This window comes from Anas platyrhynchos, chromosome 1, assembly GCF_047663525.1.
Source record: "Anas platyrhynchos isolate ZD024472 breed Pekin duck chromosome 1, IASCAAS_PekinDuck_T2T, whole genome shotgun sequence".
NCBI classification, from domain to species: Eukaryota; Metazoa; Chordata; class Aves; order Anseriformes; family Anatidae; genus Anas; species Anas platyrhynchos.
Window position 1 is genome coordinate 113,596,878 of NC_092587.1, and position 17,097 is coordinate 113,613,974.

A 17,097-nucleotide genomic window follows, 5' to 3' on the forward strand; every position below is an offset into this window, starting at 1 on the left:
AGGAAGGGCCCATTTCTCCAGGTCCCTGACGACACTCCCACAGCAGCTCCCTGGGGTCCCCCCACCACCCAGGACCCCATCTCAGCCCTTGGGGCCATCATTCCCTTCCCCAGCAATGCCGCAGGCTGGGGACCAGTCCCCTTGGTCCCATGTAATGGGTCTTGTCTCCAGCTCTGTCCCCAGACCCATCACCCAGATAGGACCCCATGCCTCTGCTCCCTGCCATGTTGCAAGCACTGCTATGACGGCCGCACTAGCTCCAGCCTGGGCACGCAGCACCAGTGCACACCCTCGTGGCTACAGAATATGATAAGTAAATGTCACTGTGTCTGTCACTGGGCCCTGCTGTCCAGGCAGCCCAGCAGCCCTCTCCTGAGACGCCAGGTGTCGTCGCCAATCCAGCTTTTCAGGTCGGGACGATCTGCAACTTTCTGCTGCCAGCCTGCCATCAGCATGACGCCCTTCCTCCTGCAGGACCGGTTAAATATTAACACCGCGATATGCATATTGGGGCGGGTGGGAGGAGGCTGGGGGGAAGACACAACCTTTTCCTTATCTACCGAAGGGACAATGTCACACCGAAGCCCAAGCCCAGGAAGAGGTCGGCACTCCCGGCCAGAGGTGGCAGCGGCTAGGCCAGGGCCTGGGGAAGGATTACTCCAGGAAAAAAGGTGAGAGCTTGCACAGGGCTGGGAACGTGGCTTTAAATGCTGGCGGTCTGTAAGGGAAAGCGCGGAAAAACTCTTGGCGTTCTGGGGAGGCGATCCACAGGCACTGCGCTGCCTTGGCAGAGGGAGTGGCTGGGAAACACAGCTTAACCCTGTCCCCAGCTCCTGCCTTAGTGGGGCTGGTGGTGGGATGTCGGCAGCCAAGTCTTCAGGCTGATACTCTCCCCTTCCTCTGGTCTGGGTGTGGGATAGGCTCAGGTCAGGGCAAGGCCAGTGACATCAATCGCCAGTGCACCTGTGGACCAGGAAAAGATCACTGCCCGAGATAAAAAGTGGCTGGGGCTAGCCCCAGTGCATTTAATATACCATCAGGCAAAATAGTCTGTTTCAAAGAGATAATTTTTCTTTGAAAGTCCATTTTCAAATGTACAAGGTAAAACTGAAAGCTAGGGTTCCCTTCTTTTCCCTTGTCATTTTACGTTACCCCAAGTTATTTACTGATCTTGGACTGAATTGTATACAAGGTCCTAGCACATTTATTTTCCTCCATAACAATTTGCTCTGCTGAGTTTGTATTGGTGCAAGTAAGTTTATAATTGGGATTACGAACCATGGCTGCCAGCTTTAGGGATGTGCTGGCTCCCAGGGTGCTCTCTGGACCTGCAGAGAGTCACCTGGGTTGGTAACTTCCTAGAAAAGGACACGACACTGTCATTTGGACTTGTTTCCTGGTGTTTTGCTCAGGCTGCTTCAGTTAATACCACAGGTAATACTAACACTGAAATGCCACCAGCTAGCGTGTGTATGTGTGGGAGGCTAAGGCAGTGAGAGAGAAAGGAGAAACCCCCGCCAGTCGCACACTGTGACCCTCCCCTCAGCTGCCTGTGCCAGGCTCCTCCACACACAACCCTGCAGGTGAGCGTGTAGCCAAGGAAACACACAGGCTTTCAAAATACCTCCGGAAAACCCAAGGCAACCTGCAAACTAACCCCCTTCCCAACCTACAGATGAAGAAATCAGCGCACAGGCTCAGTTTAAAACGTTGATTAATTCACAGCGCTGCCCTTTTAAATTTGTGGGGCAAACTGAAAGCTTGCAAAATAGGGAAAAACAAAGCAAATTGCCAGCAGGTCACGTCACAACTGCCACAATCAGCTGTGCCAGACCCCCGTGTCCAAAGCACAGATTAGTGAACGGAGCTCTTGTGGTTTGTCCCTTGGCACAGTCTTGGTTTAAGGAAGAAGGCGATAAAATGTACACTTTTGACAGCAAACTCAGTATATCTGTGGTGATACTAATATTTATGCACCGCCACAAAGAACACTTCTGAAATCAAAACCACTTTCCTGACAAGAAGTTTGAGCTGACCACAAAACCTCAGCCTCCGGCCTGCAACCTTTTCACGATGGAAAGCTTGAATTTCCCAGCTGAGAAGTTTGTAAAACAAGTAGCGCAGTCAAAGTGCCTCCCACATATTTTGAGGGGGAGGAGAGTAGTATCACAGAAGTGAATCAGAAAAGCTGGAAAAACAGATAATGCAGAATTAAGGTGATGGCTCCCAACCAAGCTCTGTATCCTATCTCTCTCTGTCCACTGTGGAAAGCTGATGGTCCTTTATTTTGGGGAGTAAGAGCATAGTTTTTGAATCCTAGTTTTGGAATAAAACATATAGGAAAAGCAATACAATATTTCTGGGGATGTAGGGATGCATCGGGATGTATTCCTACTTCCTACCCCAAAGGCTGCCTGGCACAGAAGGCATTCCTTCATGCCTGTTTCCCAGGTGGGACAACAGCCCCTCCATACACAGGTCTGCTCCTCTGCGGCCCCAGGGGATGCTGTGGCCCCATGCAGTTGCTCTGCGTGACAGTAAGTGATGGAGTACAGGGTTCATTAGCCTGCCAGGACACTGCCAGCAGCAAAGGCAGGGCACCCACCACACACAGACACACACACAGACACACACACACAGACACACGAAATTGCAGGCAACTAAGAGAATTATTTTCCCCAGCTGCTCCTGATTAACTTTAATGATGCAGACGGGGCTTTCCTGACACAGTCAATCCTGAAGCAGTAGCGTTGTAATAGCCAGGATGGACTGCGGGCCTGAGGGATGTGAGGTCTGGAGGGGGGGGGTTTCTATGCTGAAGTAAGGTCTGTGTGCTGAAAGCTCATCTACTTCTTTTCAAACAGTTGTTCTGAGAAAAGATACTGTTTTCCTCCCAAACCCTGCCTCATTTAATCTTCTCCCCTTTTTTGTTACACAGGTCACATAAAGTCACATTTTGTCAGAGGACACAAAGCAGCAACTGATTTCCAAATTTCTTGATGAGTTCTGTCCTTCAGCTTCTTCTCAAGCATGGAATGACCACCGGTGGCTTTCTGCCTTAGGGACCAGGAGAGAATGCTCCAATGGAGGGGTTCCAGAAATTCATTTTACTTCTTTTCATCTTATCTGCCTCGCTAACAGGTAGGACACGTTCATAACCCATGAAATGAGCCATCGTGGACTACAAGTGTGAACTAATTTTAAAGCTATGTAAATGGCAGTTACTGGCAATATCAGATTAAACAGTAAGTCCCAGAGGGGGATTATTCAAAGTGTTTTAAATGGATAAGTTTGCATTTAAAGTCTGGATGTTTTAATGGCTTACAGTGGGCTTCAGTGTGCAGGACTGAGCAGTGGATGGGGTGGAGGGAAAGTGGCGAAGCTGCCCTCTCGCTTCCAATGAGCAGGGATGTCCCCACTCATTTCTCCCTCTCCTTAGCTCATCCTTCTCATGTCCATTCAGGACTGCTCTCGATGGGGCGTCTGCAGAGAACTCAAAAAAATAAATAAATCAGCAGCTGATTTTGCTTCCAGAAATATGTGTAAATTATCATTTTCCTATTTGGCCTCCAATTTACATTTCATTTGCCTGAGTCTCATATTGAATTCAGATAAAAGGTATCGTGGTGGCAGAGCTTTAAAGAAAATGTGAATATAAAGTGAGTAGTTGGGTAATGGAGACATGGCTGATTTGTTTCTTGTAGTCTGGCTGGGGTTTTAAGAGGCTCTGAAAGGATGAGAGGGATGGTATAACTGGTGAAAGGAAACACAATGCAGCAATATACGGTGAGTTCTTTGAGCAGAGTGGTGTTCCCAGAGGAGTTGCACTGGGATGTGTGATATTCAACAAACTCTTAAACAACCCCATGAAAAGGAGTATGAACTGTGAGGTGGCAGACTTTGCAGGTGGTGCGGAATTACTTGGGACAGCCAAGTGCAAAAAGAGACTATGGGGATTTGTCAGAAAATGTCACAATGCCGAGTGAGTATGTAATAAAGGAGCAGAAAATATTCAGTACAAAGCATCACTTAACTGATGATGTATAGTGAGGGAATAGTATAGATATCTTTGGAAAGAGAGAGCAAATTGCTGAAAGAGAGAAAATTTCACCACTTAGTGTTTTCAACAGAAATACAACAACATTGGAAAAATCCACAGAAAGCTTTTATCTCAAATACTGGATGTTGTGTTAGCCCTTCCATTTCCAAGTGGACATACTAGGTCTGAGAAAGAAATAAAGTGTGACAGAGGTTATTAAAGGCATGAGAAGAGGATTCATTAGATTGGATTATTTTTCTGCTCCTGAAAAAAGAAATAGTAAAGATATTTTAAATATATGAATGAATAGTGGAGTGGCTGGTCAAAATTTCTCATAAAAAAAGAACTAATGGAAGGTAGTAAAATGACTAGAAAGTAGATTTAAGGCAAACCGAAGTATGTACTTTTCCTCACAGGATGTCATCAAGTAGTGAAGTTCATGGTCACTGGATATGGGTGATACCAAATTACAAATAGGCTGAAAAAAGTGAAACAATTATCATGGAGGGTGGATCCATATGTGCTGATGCAGTTGTTGGCTCAGGCAGTCCCTAAATCTTGTAATTTTGAACATTGAGTAATTATTGCAAGGAAGCCTCAATTTTCTTCTGTTTTGCCACAGTGGGGTAGTGGGCAGTGCCCACACTGCGCTGTGCAGCCATGGGATCACACCCCAAAGCAGGGAGAAAAAGTGTATCATGGGGAGGGGAAATGCAGTTCTTGGAAGAAGTGTTGCTGCTCTTGTGATTTGAGGAGGTGCAAGGCCATGCGGTGCGGCTAGGCTGCAGAGATAGCTGCATGGCACAGCTGGTTTGAACATCTTCTGGCTGGCACCACATGCTTTTCAGCATCAGTAGCATTGCAGATCGCAGGGTTGGCATGCAGTGCAGGGTCCCAGCTTGCTGTCAGGACACTGGAGGTGCTCCCAGCACAAGGACCCTCACAACTGGAGACCATAGACAATGCAAGAGGAGGAGGAGGAATCCAGCAGCAGGGCTGGGAGAGGTTGCATTAGGCATCTGTCAAGTAGTGACTGAGAGAAGAGATTGGGAAGACACTCTTGGGGGCTGTGGAAAGGTTTGTGTGGGTGACAAAATGTGCCACTGAGTACCAATAGACCAGTGTTACTTGACAGAAACATCCTATATAAGCATTTTAAAACCTTGTTAACATCAAAAACAAAACAAAACAAAACAAAACAAAAACAAAAACAAAATGAATACATGCAACAGGAAGGGATAAGCAGTTTATCAGGCACTGATGTACATTCAACATGCTGTTGGGAAGGACTGAGCAACAAACACTTGGCACTTAAACTTTCACCATTGGTGACCCCTTTCTAGGTGTAAGTGATGTGCCTCAAAGAAGGTGTCCCAACAGAGCTCTGTGCTTCAAAATTCAAGGGGTAATGCAGTATCATGAGGACCGTCTGTAACTTCGCTACTGCAAAGACATCAGTGTGGTTATTTGTCTGGGTGGGATATTTTACTGGTTGCGTGTGGGAAAGCAGATGTTAAACCAGCTGTTAAGAGCTGAACACATAATTCCTGTGAAGTGCGATGGCAATCTAGCCTGAGGCCTTAATTTGCCTGAAAGCAACCATCTGCGAGATATTTTTTAAGCGGTATGCAAATGAAACCAGTGCTGAAATTTTCTCCCTAGTGCAGGAAGCTAAGCCCAGCAAAAGGACTTAGAGCACTGGTTTAAAGCACTGGTAACTGTGTTTAGATCACATTTCTGTCATGAATGTCCTCTTTGACCTTACAGAAGTTACTTTATCGGTGTTTGTATATGGGTTGGACAGTGGGACCCGCTATTGGTTTGGGACTTTGCATGCTATTGCAAGATAAAAATTTAAAGCAAAAAGATAAAGAGGCAAGGTTATAATCACAAAATAATTTTTTGGCAACAGATGGAGAGGGCTCATAAAGCTCCATTTTGGTTGTACTGGGGCTTTCCTGAGATCCAAATGAAGGCAAAGTTGAGCTACTTTCCATTCCTTGATCCTCTTGCGACCCATAGGATCCCTATCCAAGGCTTATGGATCTGTTCTCTAGCTCAGGGAAGTCATTGGAAAGCCATCTGTTGTTCCAGCAGGTCTGGTTGGTGGAAAAAAATGTAGATCCCACCATACCTATGGACTGATAAAAAATGATTATATTAGATAAATAAAGGAGTAACTCATACCTACCTGCTATACTGTCCTGATGGTCTGAACAAGACAAAAGCAGTATGAGCCACACATTTTTAGAGCAGATGATCCCTGACTGTTAATGTTTAGGGACAAATTTCAAGACTATAGTGGAACTCACAGACGTGATCTCATAGCAAATGATTAATTAACAGCTAACAGAGTACTGAAAGTCATTTATTCAGAGCCATGGCAAACCATTATACTCCTTGAGAAAGAAAAGTGTTTACACAGGCTAAGAAATAAAATACAAATGCACAGATACCAGCTTGCATTAAGGGGGGCAGTGTGAATAAGTACTGCAGCTCCTGCTTCATGAGCAACTAAATTCATTTTGGTGTCAATTCTAAGGATGTTTGTGGACAGCTGAGTCTATCATCATGGTAGCTGTTTATGTCCACTTCAACCAAATGGGAAGAATTCAAACAAAGTGTGAGAGTCAAAAAGCTCAGTACATCAACTTGTTGTAGGCACCATGGATGTACAGGGAGCAGTATTGTAAAGGCTGGTGACAATATGAGTCCAAAAAATATATATAATTAAAAGATGAATTTGAGCTTAGGACAGTGTCTCAAACCCAGTAATATCAGTTATGAACAGAAATAGTGGCAATTGGGTGCTGAATATCAAAGAAAGGGGTTGTATTATGTGATGTATGTGCTCACCGGAGAGTACTTTCTCAGTGCACTTTCATTAGAGAACTGGTAGCTCTGTAAATGATGCCATGGGCAATCACTAACATTCAGAGTCACAAACAGAAGAGAGACAAAATGGCTTTTTTTTTTTTTTGTTGGGTTAACTGTTTATAAAGCAATGTATGAAAGTATGCATATAGATTTGATTGCTAAGTTAGTCTTCAAGCTATTTCATGATTTATAGCATTTCAGTTCACCTTTACAAGACTGAAGAGAGCTTTGAGTAAATGTTACTGGGAAAAAAAGAACCATCTAAGTCAAACATTTAACGTATCTTATCTGGCTTTATTAACTATCAGTAGAAGTGAAGTTTGCTTTTTATGTAATGTTTTATTGCTCACATACAGATATACTGTGGAGAATGAGGTGCTTGACAGAGGTAACATAATCCAGGAATGTGCAAAATTTTTGTGAAGGTTTTTGTAAATAGGAGAGAACTCGGAGTCAACCGAGCAATGAGCCAGGGAGAGCTAGGTTTGTGTAAACCTGGAAAACAAAGAATGAAAAGACTCTTGTCTGTAAACACATGTGGTGGGTGGGAGGAAAGAGAGGAGCTATTTATATTAAAGAACGATTCTTGGCACAAAGCTGGGTAGATATAAACTCCCTAGGATTAAGTGAGAGCTGGGAATTAGAGAATGATGTTGACATTGGAGCAATGAGATTATGGGCCATATGCCTTGGGTGCATGCTCCAAGGTTCTGTTTGTAACATTGTACCTGAGACTGGGCTCTGGTAGCATTTATGCAAGCGTTAAATATCTCTTTTGTGTGAAACAATACAGCATATTCTCTCCTTCTTGTGTCAGCTAATGACCGAATAGAAAATGACTTTTTCAGTAATTTGTGAATTAATCCATTAATAATTAAACTACCTAAAATGCACTAAACCCGGGTTGAATGAAATCTTTAAAACCACTTCATTGCCCTGACTTAGCAAGGGAGTAACAGCCCTTTCACTCTCTCTTTCTCCTGGAAAATAGCTGAACACTTAGGCTCAGGCTCAATTTGCAGACACTGGGTTTTAATTACACTGCTATGGACTGTAGCGTCTAATTGCTGTAATGGTGCAGAGCTACAGCTTGAATCATTAGAAGTAATGCTGGCAGTCCTGGTGCTTCTGTGGGATGAACGTTTGCCAGTAAGTGATGTAAAACTTACTGGTGAGTTAGGTCTCACTGGTAAATCTGCAGGGAGCTCGTGAAATCTCTATCTTGGAGACATTCAGGATTTGGACTCCTTGAAAGCCATTGATATTACCTCTGCTTTTGCTCTGCTGCACCTGGACATAGCGTGTTCTGGAGAATCTAGCCAAAACCCAAAGGGAGTCACAAAGTACAAAGACCCAGAGAAGCAGGCTCCTAATTTCACCCAATGCTGATCTTCCAAGTCACAGTCCCTAAAACACCAAAGAGTAATCTGGGTCACTCTTAATCTTTGAAGGTTTGTGCCTTAGGGTATATGACGTCATCTTCTTGACAAATATTTAAAGATTTGCCCACTTCCCATGGGTATTTCAGGGACTGAAGTCACAGCTGCCATTTTGGAAAGAGGCTTCATCCTTTACTTTCTGCTTAGTAGAAGCAAGTGCTTCTGCCTTCTCATGCACACGGGATCCACCACTTGCCTGGGCAACAGCTGGGCCTTCTTTACTCTGAGGGCAATGAGAGGCCCTGGGTCTGCTGACAAGGAGAAGAAGACAAAATGCCTTGATTAGAAACAAGCTTTCATTTCTGAAAGATAGTATCTACAATTCATGGTACCTTTTAAGGAGGAAAAACTCATAAATTCAAGCAGATCTGGTTAGAAGAAAGCCTGGGATGGTGGGAAATGATGTATGGGGTGCATGCAAGAGAAATATGGAAGGAGGCAGGCAAATAGGGGAAAGAGTATGGAAAGATGCAAAAAATCGGTGGCAATAAGAGGTATGGAAAAGGGACTGGCTACACACTCCTTTATTCATTTAGCTTCTAAAGAACTCATATATTTTCTTATCTAAAAGTGGAATTTTTTTCCTTCAGCAAAATGGTAATTCTGCTCTTTAGTGAACTGCTGAAGAAAGAAAATTGGGTGATTTCAGAATAGGAAAAGAGACAAAAAGTCAAACACATCTTTAAAGAAAAGCTTTTAATCTAAGACACAGCTGAAAGATACCTCCATTTCTGTTAAAAAGGTTACAGGTTAAATTTTTGAAAAATCCTTGTAAACCTATACTTCTAGGGTTTATAATGACTGTTTTAGGGATCCATTAAAGCAACATAGCATTTTACCACTGCTTATGGCTGTGTGGTTAACATTCCTAAGTCACAATTTCAATTCACCATTAATGACTTCAACTATTGACTGCTGGTCATTATAGAAAATGAAATGAGAATCTTTTTCTGAAAGCATCATGTACTGTTGGCTGTTGGAGGGGAAGTGCCAGCTCAGTTGAGTCAACAGCCTTTTCCAATATCTAACAAAGTGCTCAATACCCCAGTACCTCCAATTAAAAATGCTATTTCAACCAGGGCTCTTGGCTTTTTAGCTTTAAATTGCTGGAAGTAAAAATTAAGTCAGATGTCTTTGCTGGTATTTATGTATTTACAGATTGTGTGATTTTTTATTTTTTTTTCTTCGTTTTAGGTCTTGGCTTTTGTAATTCTATTGTAAATGGCCCTACTAATGCAACAGTCCTTGTTGGTTCAGAAGCCCGGTTTAATTGCACTGTTATGAAAGGATGGGTCATTCTCATTTGGTTGTTCAAGGCAAATCCTGTCCTCACTGTCATTAATCCTCAAGGAGCTATTGAAACATCAGACCGCTTCACATCTCAAAATTATACCAATAATGATGAATTTACCTCAGAGCTGATCATCCACAACACGCAGCTAGATGACTCTGGAAAAATTGAATGCAGCACCCAGCAAACTGGTGAAAGCAGCTTTGCCTTTCTTTCTGTTCAAGGTATGTATAGCTACCAATAGAAAGCTATTTTATTGTACAACACTTAAAGATATCCTCTGACGGATTGCCCAGATTATCTCTGTGAAGGAGTACGTGCTCTCATTCACCATCATTTGTCTTCCTTCTTCTTTATCTTAATTTTACTGTCAAAGCAGGTTTCAGAGTCACATTCAAAGTGCCATTAATAAAGGTTTGAACTGTCCTGCCTTTTTTACTGTTATATCTCTTATTCTTTATTGGATTTCTTTAAAGTGCCTGGAGGCTTTAGCAGGCCCACCAGCAGTCACTGAAAAGCAATCTTTTGGCTAGAAACAGTATGGATTACTTCCCTCCACACAGGCATGTCTTTGTGCATGAACCTTCACTGTCTTTTGGACAGATCTCCCTCCTGCTTTCTAACTTGGGGGTCAGTCTGTACCCCACTTATTTGAGTTTGATTTAATGGTGTGTAGAAATAAATCCTTTGAGACACAAAGCAATGCTCTTCGTATGACTGCTGCTGCGAGCTACCATTTCCAAGGAACAAAAGCTCCTGCATATCAAGTCCCTGTGTATGAGACCTCTTCCTCCTCTCTGAAGCTTTAGTAATGACAGAGTGCAGCCAGTAAAGCGGAATCTAACCATCAGACACTATCCATTTGTCAGAGGTGCTTAGTGCAGTGAGAGCATCTCATTGTCTGTCTGTAAACTTTTGCCAAGAAAACCCAAGAGCATACTTAAAACTTACAGAGAAACATTGTTATTTCATTATGCTGTCCTTCAGCTATAAATATATAAGGATGCCTAAAAAGTGTAATTTTTTGCTTTTTATTGAAAAGATACTGAAAGCTGAAACTTGTGCTGTAGACACACTGGACAACGTATCTATGAAGTTGCAATATCTGCATGTTTATGTCATGCATATGGTATATCTGTGTTAACAATGACTGTTTTTAAATTCATATCTCAAGATATAGCTAATTTTGGGCAGCAAGGTAAGATTTAAGACTATCAGCAGGAAAACAATGCAGATAACTATTCTGAAGGAAAAAAACATCTTTTCCCTCCCACAGTTAATGGATCTTTATTCATCAAAAATAGCACCTTAACAGTTAAAGAGAATGAAACACTTGAAATTGTTTGTGAAGCCTTAGGATGGGCTCCAGCTCCAGACATTACTTGGATGACAAATGACTCTCTGATTGATAAGTCGAGGTATGTTACCCAGCAAAGTCAAGGATCTAATGACCTCCACAATGCCTTGAGCGTCCTGACTTTGACTCCAACAGACACTGAGATTTTGACTTGTTTAGCTGATATAGAAGCACTCCCTAGCCCTCAGAATGCAACTATAACTGTTTTCTTTGTCAACTCTACTTCAGGTAAGTGAATGTTTATTGTACTTTGCCTATGCTATTTTCTCAGAACTGTCCTTTATACTTTGTATTGTTTTGAAAAGTATTTTATTTGCAAATTAAACACTGTGAGATATGCAAAGGTGATAGAAGTAGGACTTGATAGTCACAAACTGATACGTAGGTACAGTTAATTTCACCTCTGTGAAAGGACTGGTACAAGTCTAATAAGCCACAAAGTCCACTTAGACCAAAGAGCCATTGTGCCTGCATTCCTTTATCTGTCATGTTCTTTTTTGCATCCTAGAGGAAAATAAAAATTGTCCTACAGCAATATACATGGAATTCTTTGGGCAATGCATTGGTTGCTTATTATTGCCTTTTATTTAAGGAAATTCAGTGTCTAAGCCAAGCGTGAATGTTGAGCAGACAGCAAGAACTGCTAGCAAGACTATGATAACCCTAAGCATTGTTACTAATGTTGTCAACACATATATATAAACTTTCATAATACCACAAATCTTTGGCCTTACTGACAACCTATGAAAATATAGGAAGACGATGTCAGATCATGCTTAGGAGCATTTATCTGTTAGGACTGGCCAAGTGTCTCAACTGTAAGGGAGAAGACTCTCAAGACAAACTGAACTTGAAGCACTAATCACATGGCAAGGAGCTGAGGTTTCTGGGCATAAGTGCACTGCCACTGATGGTGTGACATAGTCCACCCTGTGGTGACAGCCTTTAAATTAGCCTTAGCCTGTGGTATGGGAAATGCATGGGATGTATGGGCTGTTTTTTTTTTTTTTTTTTTTGCAACAAGTCTATACAACCCCAGCTGCCTGCTGTGAGGAGTAGGGCCTAGAATCTACATTTCTTTTTATGATGTGGTAAGCATCATGAACTTGTATAATCAAATTGACAGCTTCTCTTGATGAACTGATTCATTTACTGCAATGGGTGAATGTGCCACATACGAAAACATTCTCATAGTGGATTGATGAGGGGTATGTTTTAGAAGTTTTTACATACAAACAAGTGAGGAGGCTGAGTAACTGTGCCTTTTATTTTATGGATGAATCAGTATTAGAAAGTCTTTTCAGAAGTACTTGCTTTGTAATGCAGTTGAAAAAGGTCATTTCACCATTCTTAATATGACTATTTTGTAGTCAGATTGCTCCTAATTACTGACTAAGCAAAATAGAACTATCCTTAGGAAATTAATAAATTCCTCTGCCTACTTGTTTGTGAAGTACTGAGGTATCCACCCTCAGTTTCCATAGCTACTCATTGTAAATCAGAAGAGGAGAAAAACAGATGTCATGAAGCACAATTAGTATATAATTAGTGATTGTATAGGACATAATTCATTGCTCTTTGGAAAAATCATTTTGCAGCATCAGACACTCAAAATTTGTCAGCAGTTGAGAATATGAAGTCTTCAGATTATTAGAATGAAATAAAGACATGACACTTATGGCAGAAGAAAATTTCTAATGTATGTCACATGTAAAATCTCAGGGCTTCTCTGACTTCTCATATGCAGACTCAACCTCAGCTAGATGGTGTCAGGAATGAAGATTAGCTTTAAAAATTTAAGAAATCCTTTCCCAAAACTGTTGTATTATTAGTTTCATTTGCTCCTCCTCCAGAGGTACCTCACTCACAGCACAGTTTTGCTGGGCCCCAGATTTGGGAACTTCTATGGAGTTATTGCAGCAGATTTATTCACAGAGCTATTATTGGAAAATGAGGTCCTCAGTAGAGTCCTTTAGCTGGTCCCAAGCTCTTTGTGGCTTCGGTGGTGACTGCATGTGTTCTTTGTACTGCAGAAGGTGAATGTAGGGAATCCACAAAGAGCCAGATCTTCCTCTGTTTTTTATCTTAGGAAAACTCCAAAGTGTCCAAGAAGTGATATCCATCTTTTTTTCAGTCTCTTCTTTCTCCTTGGTCACAAGCATGTGCCTGGGAAAATTCCCTTTTCTGCAGATACTTTGCCCAAGTAAATTCTTAGGCAGCTTTAGGAGGAACCAGGTGTCAGAACAGCAGCTGAGAATGGGCCCTATGGAATGAGGAGGTGGCTTTGTACACACCAAACACTTAATGTGGTGTGGATTTGCTCCTACTTTCACGTTGAGCTGGCAGCTCCTGTATTCATGCCTGCTGGTCCCAGCCCCAGTTTCTTTCTGGATCCTCCAAAACTGGGGAGAAGCTGCTATGCTGAAGAGCCAGGAGTGTTTGTGTTGTATCCTGTCCTTACTTCAGCTTTGTAGAGCCTCTTTGGACATGTAGCCTGAACCCGACAGGGTGGAAAATACCTCGGTCTGGCAGCGAGCTTGGGCGTATGCACCTGTGTAGGTGTGTTTTGCTCCTCCCTTCATTGCAGAGGTTAAATTTAGCTCTATACTTAAACAACTACGTGTTTCATATCTTAGCCATCTTGAAACCCTGTGGCATGTTTTATGGAATGAATTAGGATAATATATATATATTTGTTGTAGTACTTCTGGATGAAAAAATAATGAACAAGTTTCTCATCAATTGTAATCACAACTGATTACAGCCTACGGATTTAACTACTAGTCTGCAGGTTAGTGAGTGCTTGTTTTCTCTAATTGTCAGAAGAAATTCAAAACATGCTGATTGTGCATTAGGATTAAAGAAGACTGGAACAAATTGCTTAATCATAATGACCCGAGCTTTGGATAATTCAGACTCCTAACAAAGGTTCAAGCTTTGTAGGAGGCTCTGCTCCTGTATCTTTGCAGTCTGAAGCCTCCAAACCTCAAGCAAACCAGGCAAATCCATAGATTTGCTTCTTTATTCCTTACTATAAGTAAAGCATTGGGTACCCTGGGTCCTACATCAGGGGAATAGCTCTGACACTGTGCAGCTACCAGACATCTACATGGCTGTGGTACTTTTCCCAGAGGCTGCCAGCTAAATGTAACCATGCAGTTGTTAACCGGGACTTCTAATGAGGACGTGACAATCATGAGCCCAGTGTGACAGAATGGCTATTGTTGAGTTTGGATGCGTTTCACACCTGTAATTTGGATTGAAACGTTTCTCTAAACAACTGTCAAAATGATTTGGGGGCTGCTTTTCAAAGGGTAGACAAATTAGATGTAGTTCTAAAATATCTGGTCAAAACCAAAGGGCAGGATGATGCGGCAGTGAGAACTGACACCTTCCTTATGCACCCAGCTGCGTAAGAAACGGGGTATTTTTAAAGTTCTGTGATGCAGGAGCTCTCTTAGGAAACCTGTTCATAGCAACCAGTTTCACCAAGATGTTGAATTATCTTGAAATCACCTCATCTAGCACTGTAGATTACAGCAAAGACAAAAGAATAATTTAATGTTGTTAAACTGCCAGTAGTGAAGATGGGCTAGTAGCTGCAGTATCCTGAACTGTGCTACAGTTCTTGGACTTCACTGATCTTTAAGTGAAGACCAAATAGATGACCTACAAAGTATGTCCCAAAATCAAACACCTGCTGAAATTAGTGGGAGAAATTCCATTGTGGGATTCATCAGAAAGTCAAATCTACAGGCTAGAAATCTCCACCTGTACTAGGCACCTAAGACTGTGACTATGGTCAGTGGGGAAAAATGGACGCTTCTTCAGAGCTGATCATCTTAACCAGAGGGACACATACACATTTGGCCAGGTGAATGGTAACCCAAAATACCTATTTTCTCTCCACTGACAAAAGTAGCTAGGCAAGATGTTTAAAATCTGCAGTATAGATATCTAAATTGAATCTTAACTCCTATCCCCAGCCCAAAAGGCCTCCAAAGGATGATGGGACACTCAGCATATCTGCAAAATAAAATTTTGGTTGGAGTATTTTTGGAATACTTGATTGGAATATTTTTTTCTGAAAGAAATGGCTGTCAGAAAAGTTACCATTGCAATGAAGAATTTTATTTTGGAAACGTTTTGAGAGCTTGGCCACCACTCATAAATAGAGAGACCATCATCTGGAAAAAACAGCCTCCTTGCTAAATAGTCAAGAAGTAGTTAATAGGTTTTCACAGAAAAGTAAAATACTTTGAAAACAATGTTTTGAGACTCTGATAAAACAATATTTATCCATTCTGATGAAACAATATTTATCCATTTAATTTAACAGAAAATGGTTACAGTGAAGACAGCATAAGCACATGGGTTATTGCACTTGCAGTCGTGTTTTCAATTGTTGGTTTTATTCTCCTGGTCATTATTATTGTGGTTGTCGTACGCTGCTGCTGCCTAAAGAAAGGTAAGTGGACCTTCACAATTGGCCTATACATTAAAAAGTACCTTAAATTAGATATAAATCTACTACTTATGACAGTCCTTGTGTAGTGCAAAAACCTGTAAGCAGAAATGCAAGCAGACTGATCATGCCCTTAACCATGACCAGCTTAAGATGCTCCCTACTCTCACCTTGCTTTCTCCTATAACTCAGTCCCAAAGTAGTCCGTGGCACAGAGTTTTGCCACTCGTGTTAACAACAAGGGCATTTCAGGAGCGCGTTAACTTCCAGTGACGTTTTGTTCCTGTCTTGAAGTTCTTTGTTGAAACCTATCTTAAGGGCTGTGATCCTGATTTCCAGTTTCTTTGTAAGCTGTCCTGTGGGGCTATTGCACAGTCCTGGAAATGAGGGGAGATGCTCCCGTGGTAGCTGGAGCACAGTGCACGCTCTGAGACGAGCTCTCTAGTAGGTCGTGTTTTATTTTCCAGCATTTTAAATAAATTTTTCTTTTTCCCCCCAGGATCCACGTACGAAAGTGAAGCAAGGTAAGCTGAATAAGGTGTGAACAGCAGGCTGCCTGCCTCTGGGTCCCGGGCGTTTGCCAGCACGTCCACAGGAGGTCACTGTGAGCCCAGCAGCGGGGCCCGGGGCTCCGCGGCAGATTGGCAGGCAAATAAAATAATAAAATAAAACAAAACATAACAAAACAAAATAAATAAAATAAAGTAAAATAAAACTAAACAAAATAAAATTAAACAAAACATAAAATATAATAAGCTGCCCCGCTGGTGAGTGTCGACACTTAATCAAGTGATTACCAGGCGTGCTTGAATACCAAGCTGTTGGTACGTCATTGCATGGAGTTGAAAAATGTTAAAAATCCTGAGTTGATGGGTGTGAGTATTAAGGTCCTATCCATTATCAGTAGTGCGGCTCTAACAGCAATGTCAGTGAGGTTACCAGAGTTACTTTTCTAAGCTGCTAGGGAGCGGTGTAAATTCATGCACAGCTTGTGCTTGCAGGGCATTTACCTCCCTGTCTCTTAATGAGTTTACAAAACGTTACGACACCTTGCCTCTCATTTTGGTAATACCTAGCTTCATTAACGGCCTCTTGTGGGGAAATTTTGTAAAGGTCTGTTGGCAGATTTCCACTTATACACTATTTTTGGACATGAAATAAAATAAAAAAAAACAATACTGTTTTCTCCGGAGGAAACAATGCTAATCCTACCATGCCATGCCGGTAAGCTTCCATGTGACTTCTTAGTTTATGATGCTTAATCGATCATTTTACCAAGTGCAGCTACATAAATAGGGCAAGACTACATCAGCAGGGAACGGGAGGTCAAAAGCAAGTGCAACTTGCATATCGGTTTTGGTATGAATACAACACTACAAAACCTTTTTGCTTCGATTCTGACCTGGCTGTGCCACAAGCCCTTTGCAAGGGTCAACCCTGCTATGACAAAATCAATTGTACATTCAGGGAGGCATTTACCCAGCCACAGGGACTGCTATGGCCAGGTCCATGCCCTTTCTAGGGCCTTGCCTTGCTGATGCTGCCCCTGGAGGGTCTGCACAGTACCTTCTTACAGGCAACACAAACAGACCCAGAGGAGGGCTTAGCATTGCTTTTTCCCTATGTCTT

General features: G+C 42.1%; 1 protein-coding gene across 2 annotated transcripts in view; it reads left to right on the forward strand.

Moving 5' to 3' along the window:
- Window positions 1-535: 535 nt before the first annotated feature.
- Window positions 536-17,097, forward strand: part of IGSF5 (immunoglobulin superfamily member 5) — a 29,650-nt gene continuing 13,088 nt past the window's right edge. For both annotated transcript variants that reach the window (XM_005009259.6, XM_027449089.3), the window contains exons 1-6: window positions 536-671; window positions 2,939-3,141; window positions 9,550-9,870; window positions 10,923-11,231; window positions 15,343-15,471; window positions 15,968-15,992. In XM_005009259.6, coding sequence (XP_005009316.4) covers window positions 3,084-3,141; window positions 9,550-9,870; window positions 10,923-11,231; window positions 15,343-15,471; window positions 15,968-15,992 — 842 coding nt within the window. In that variant the 5' untranslated portion in view covers window positions 536-671; window positions 2,939-3,083. The remainder of the gene's footprint in view (window positions 672-2,938; window positions 3,142-9,549; window positions 9,871-10,922; window positions 11,232-15,342; window positions 15,472-15,967; window positions 15,993-17,097) is intronic.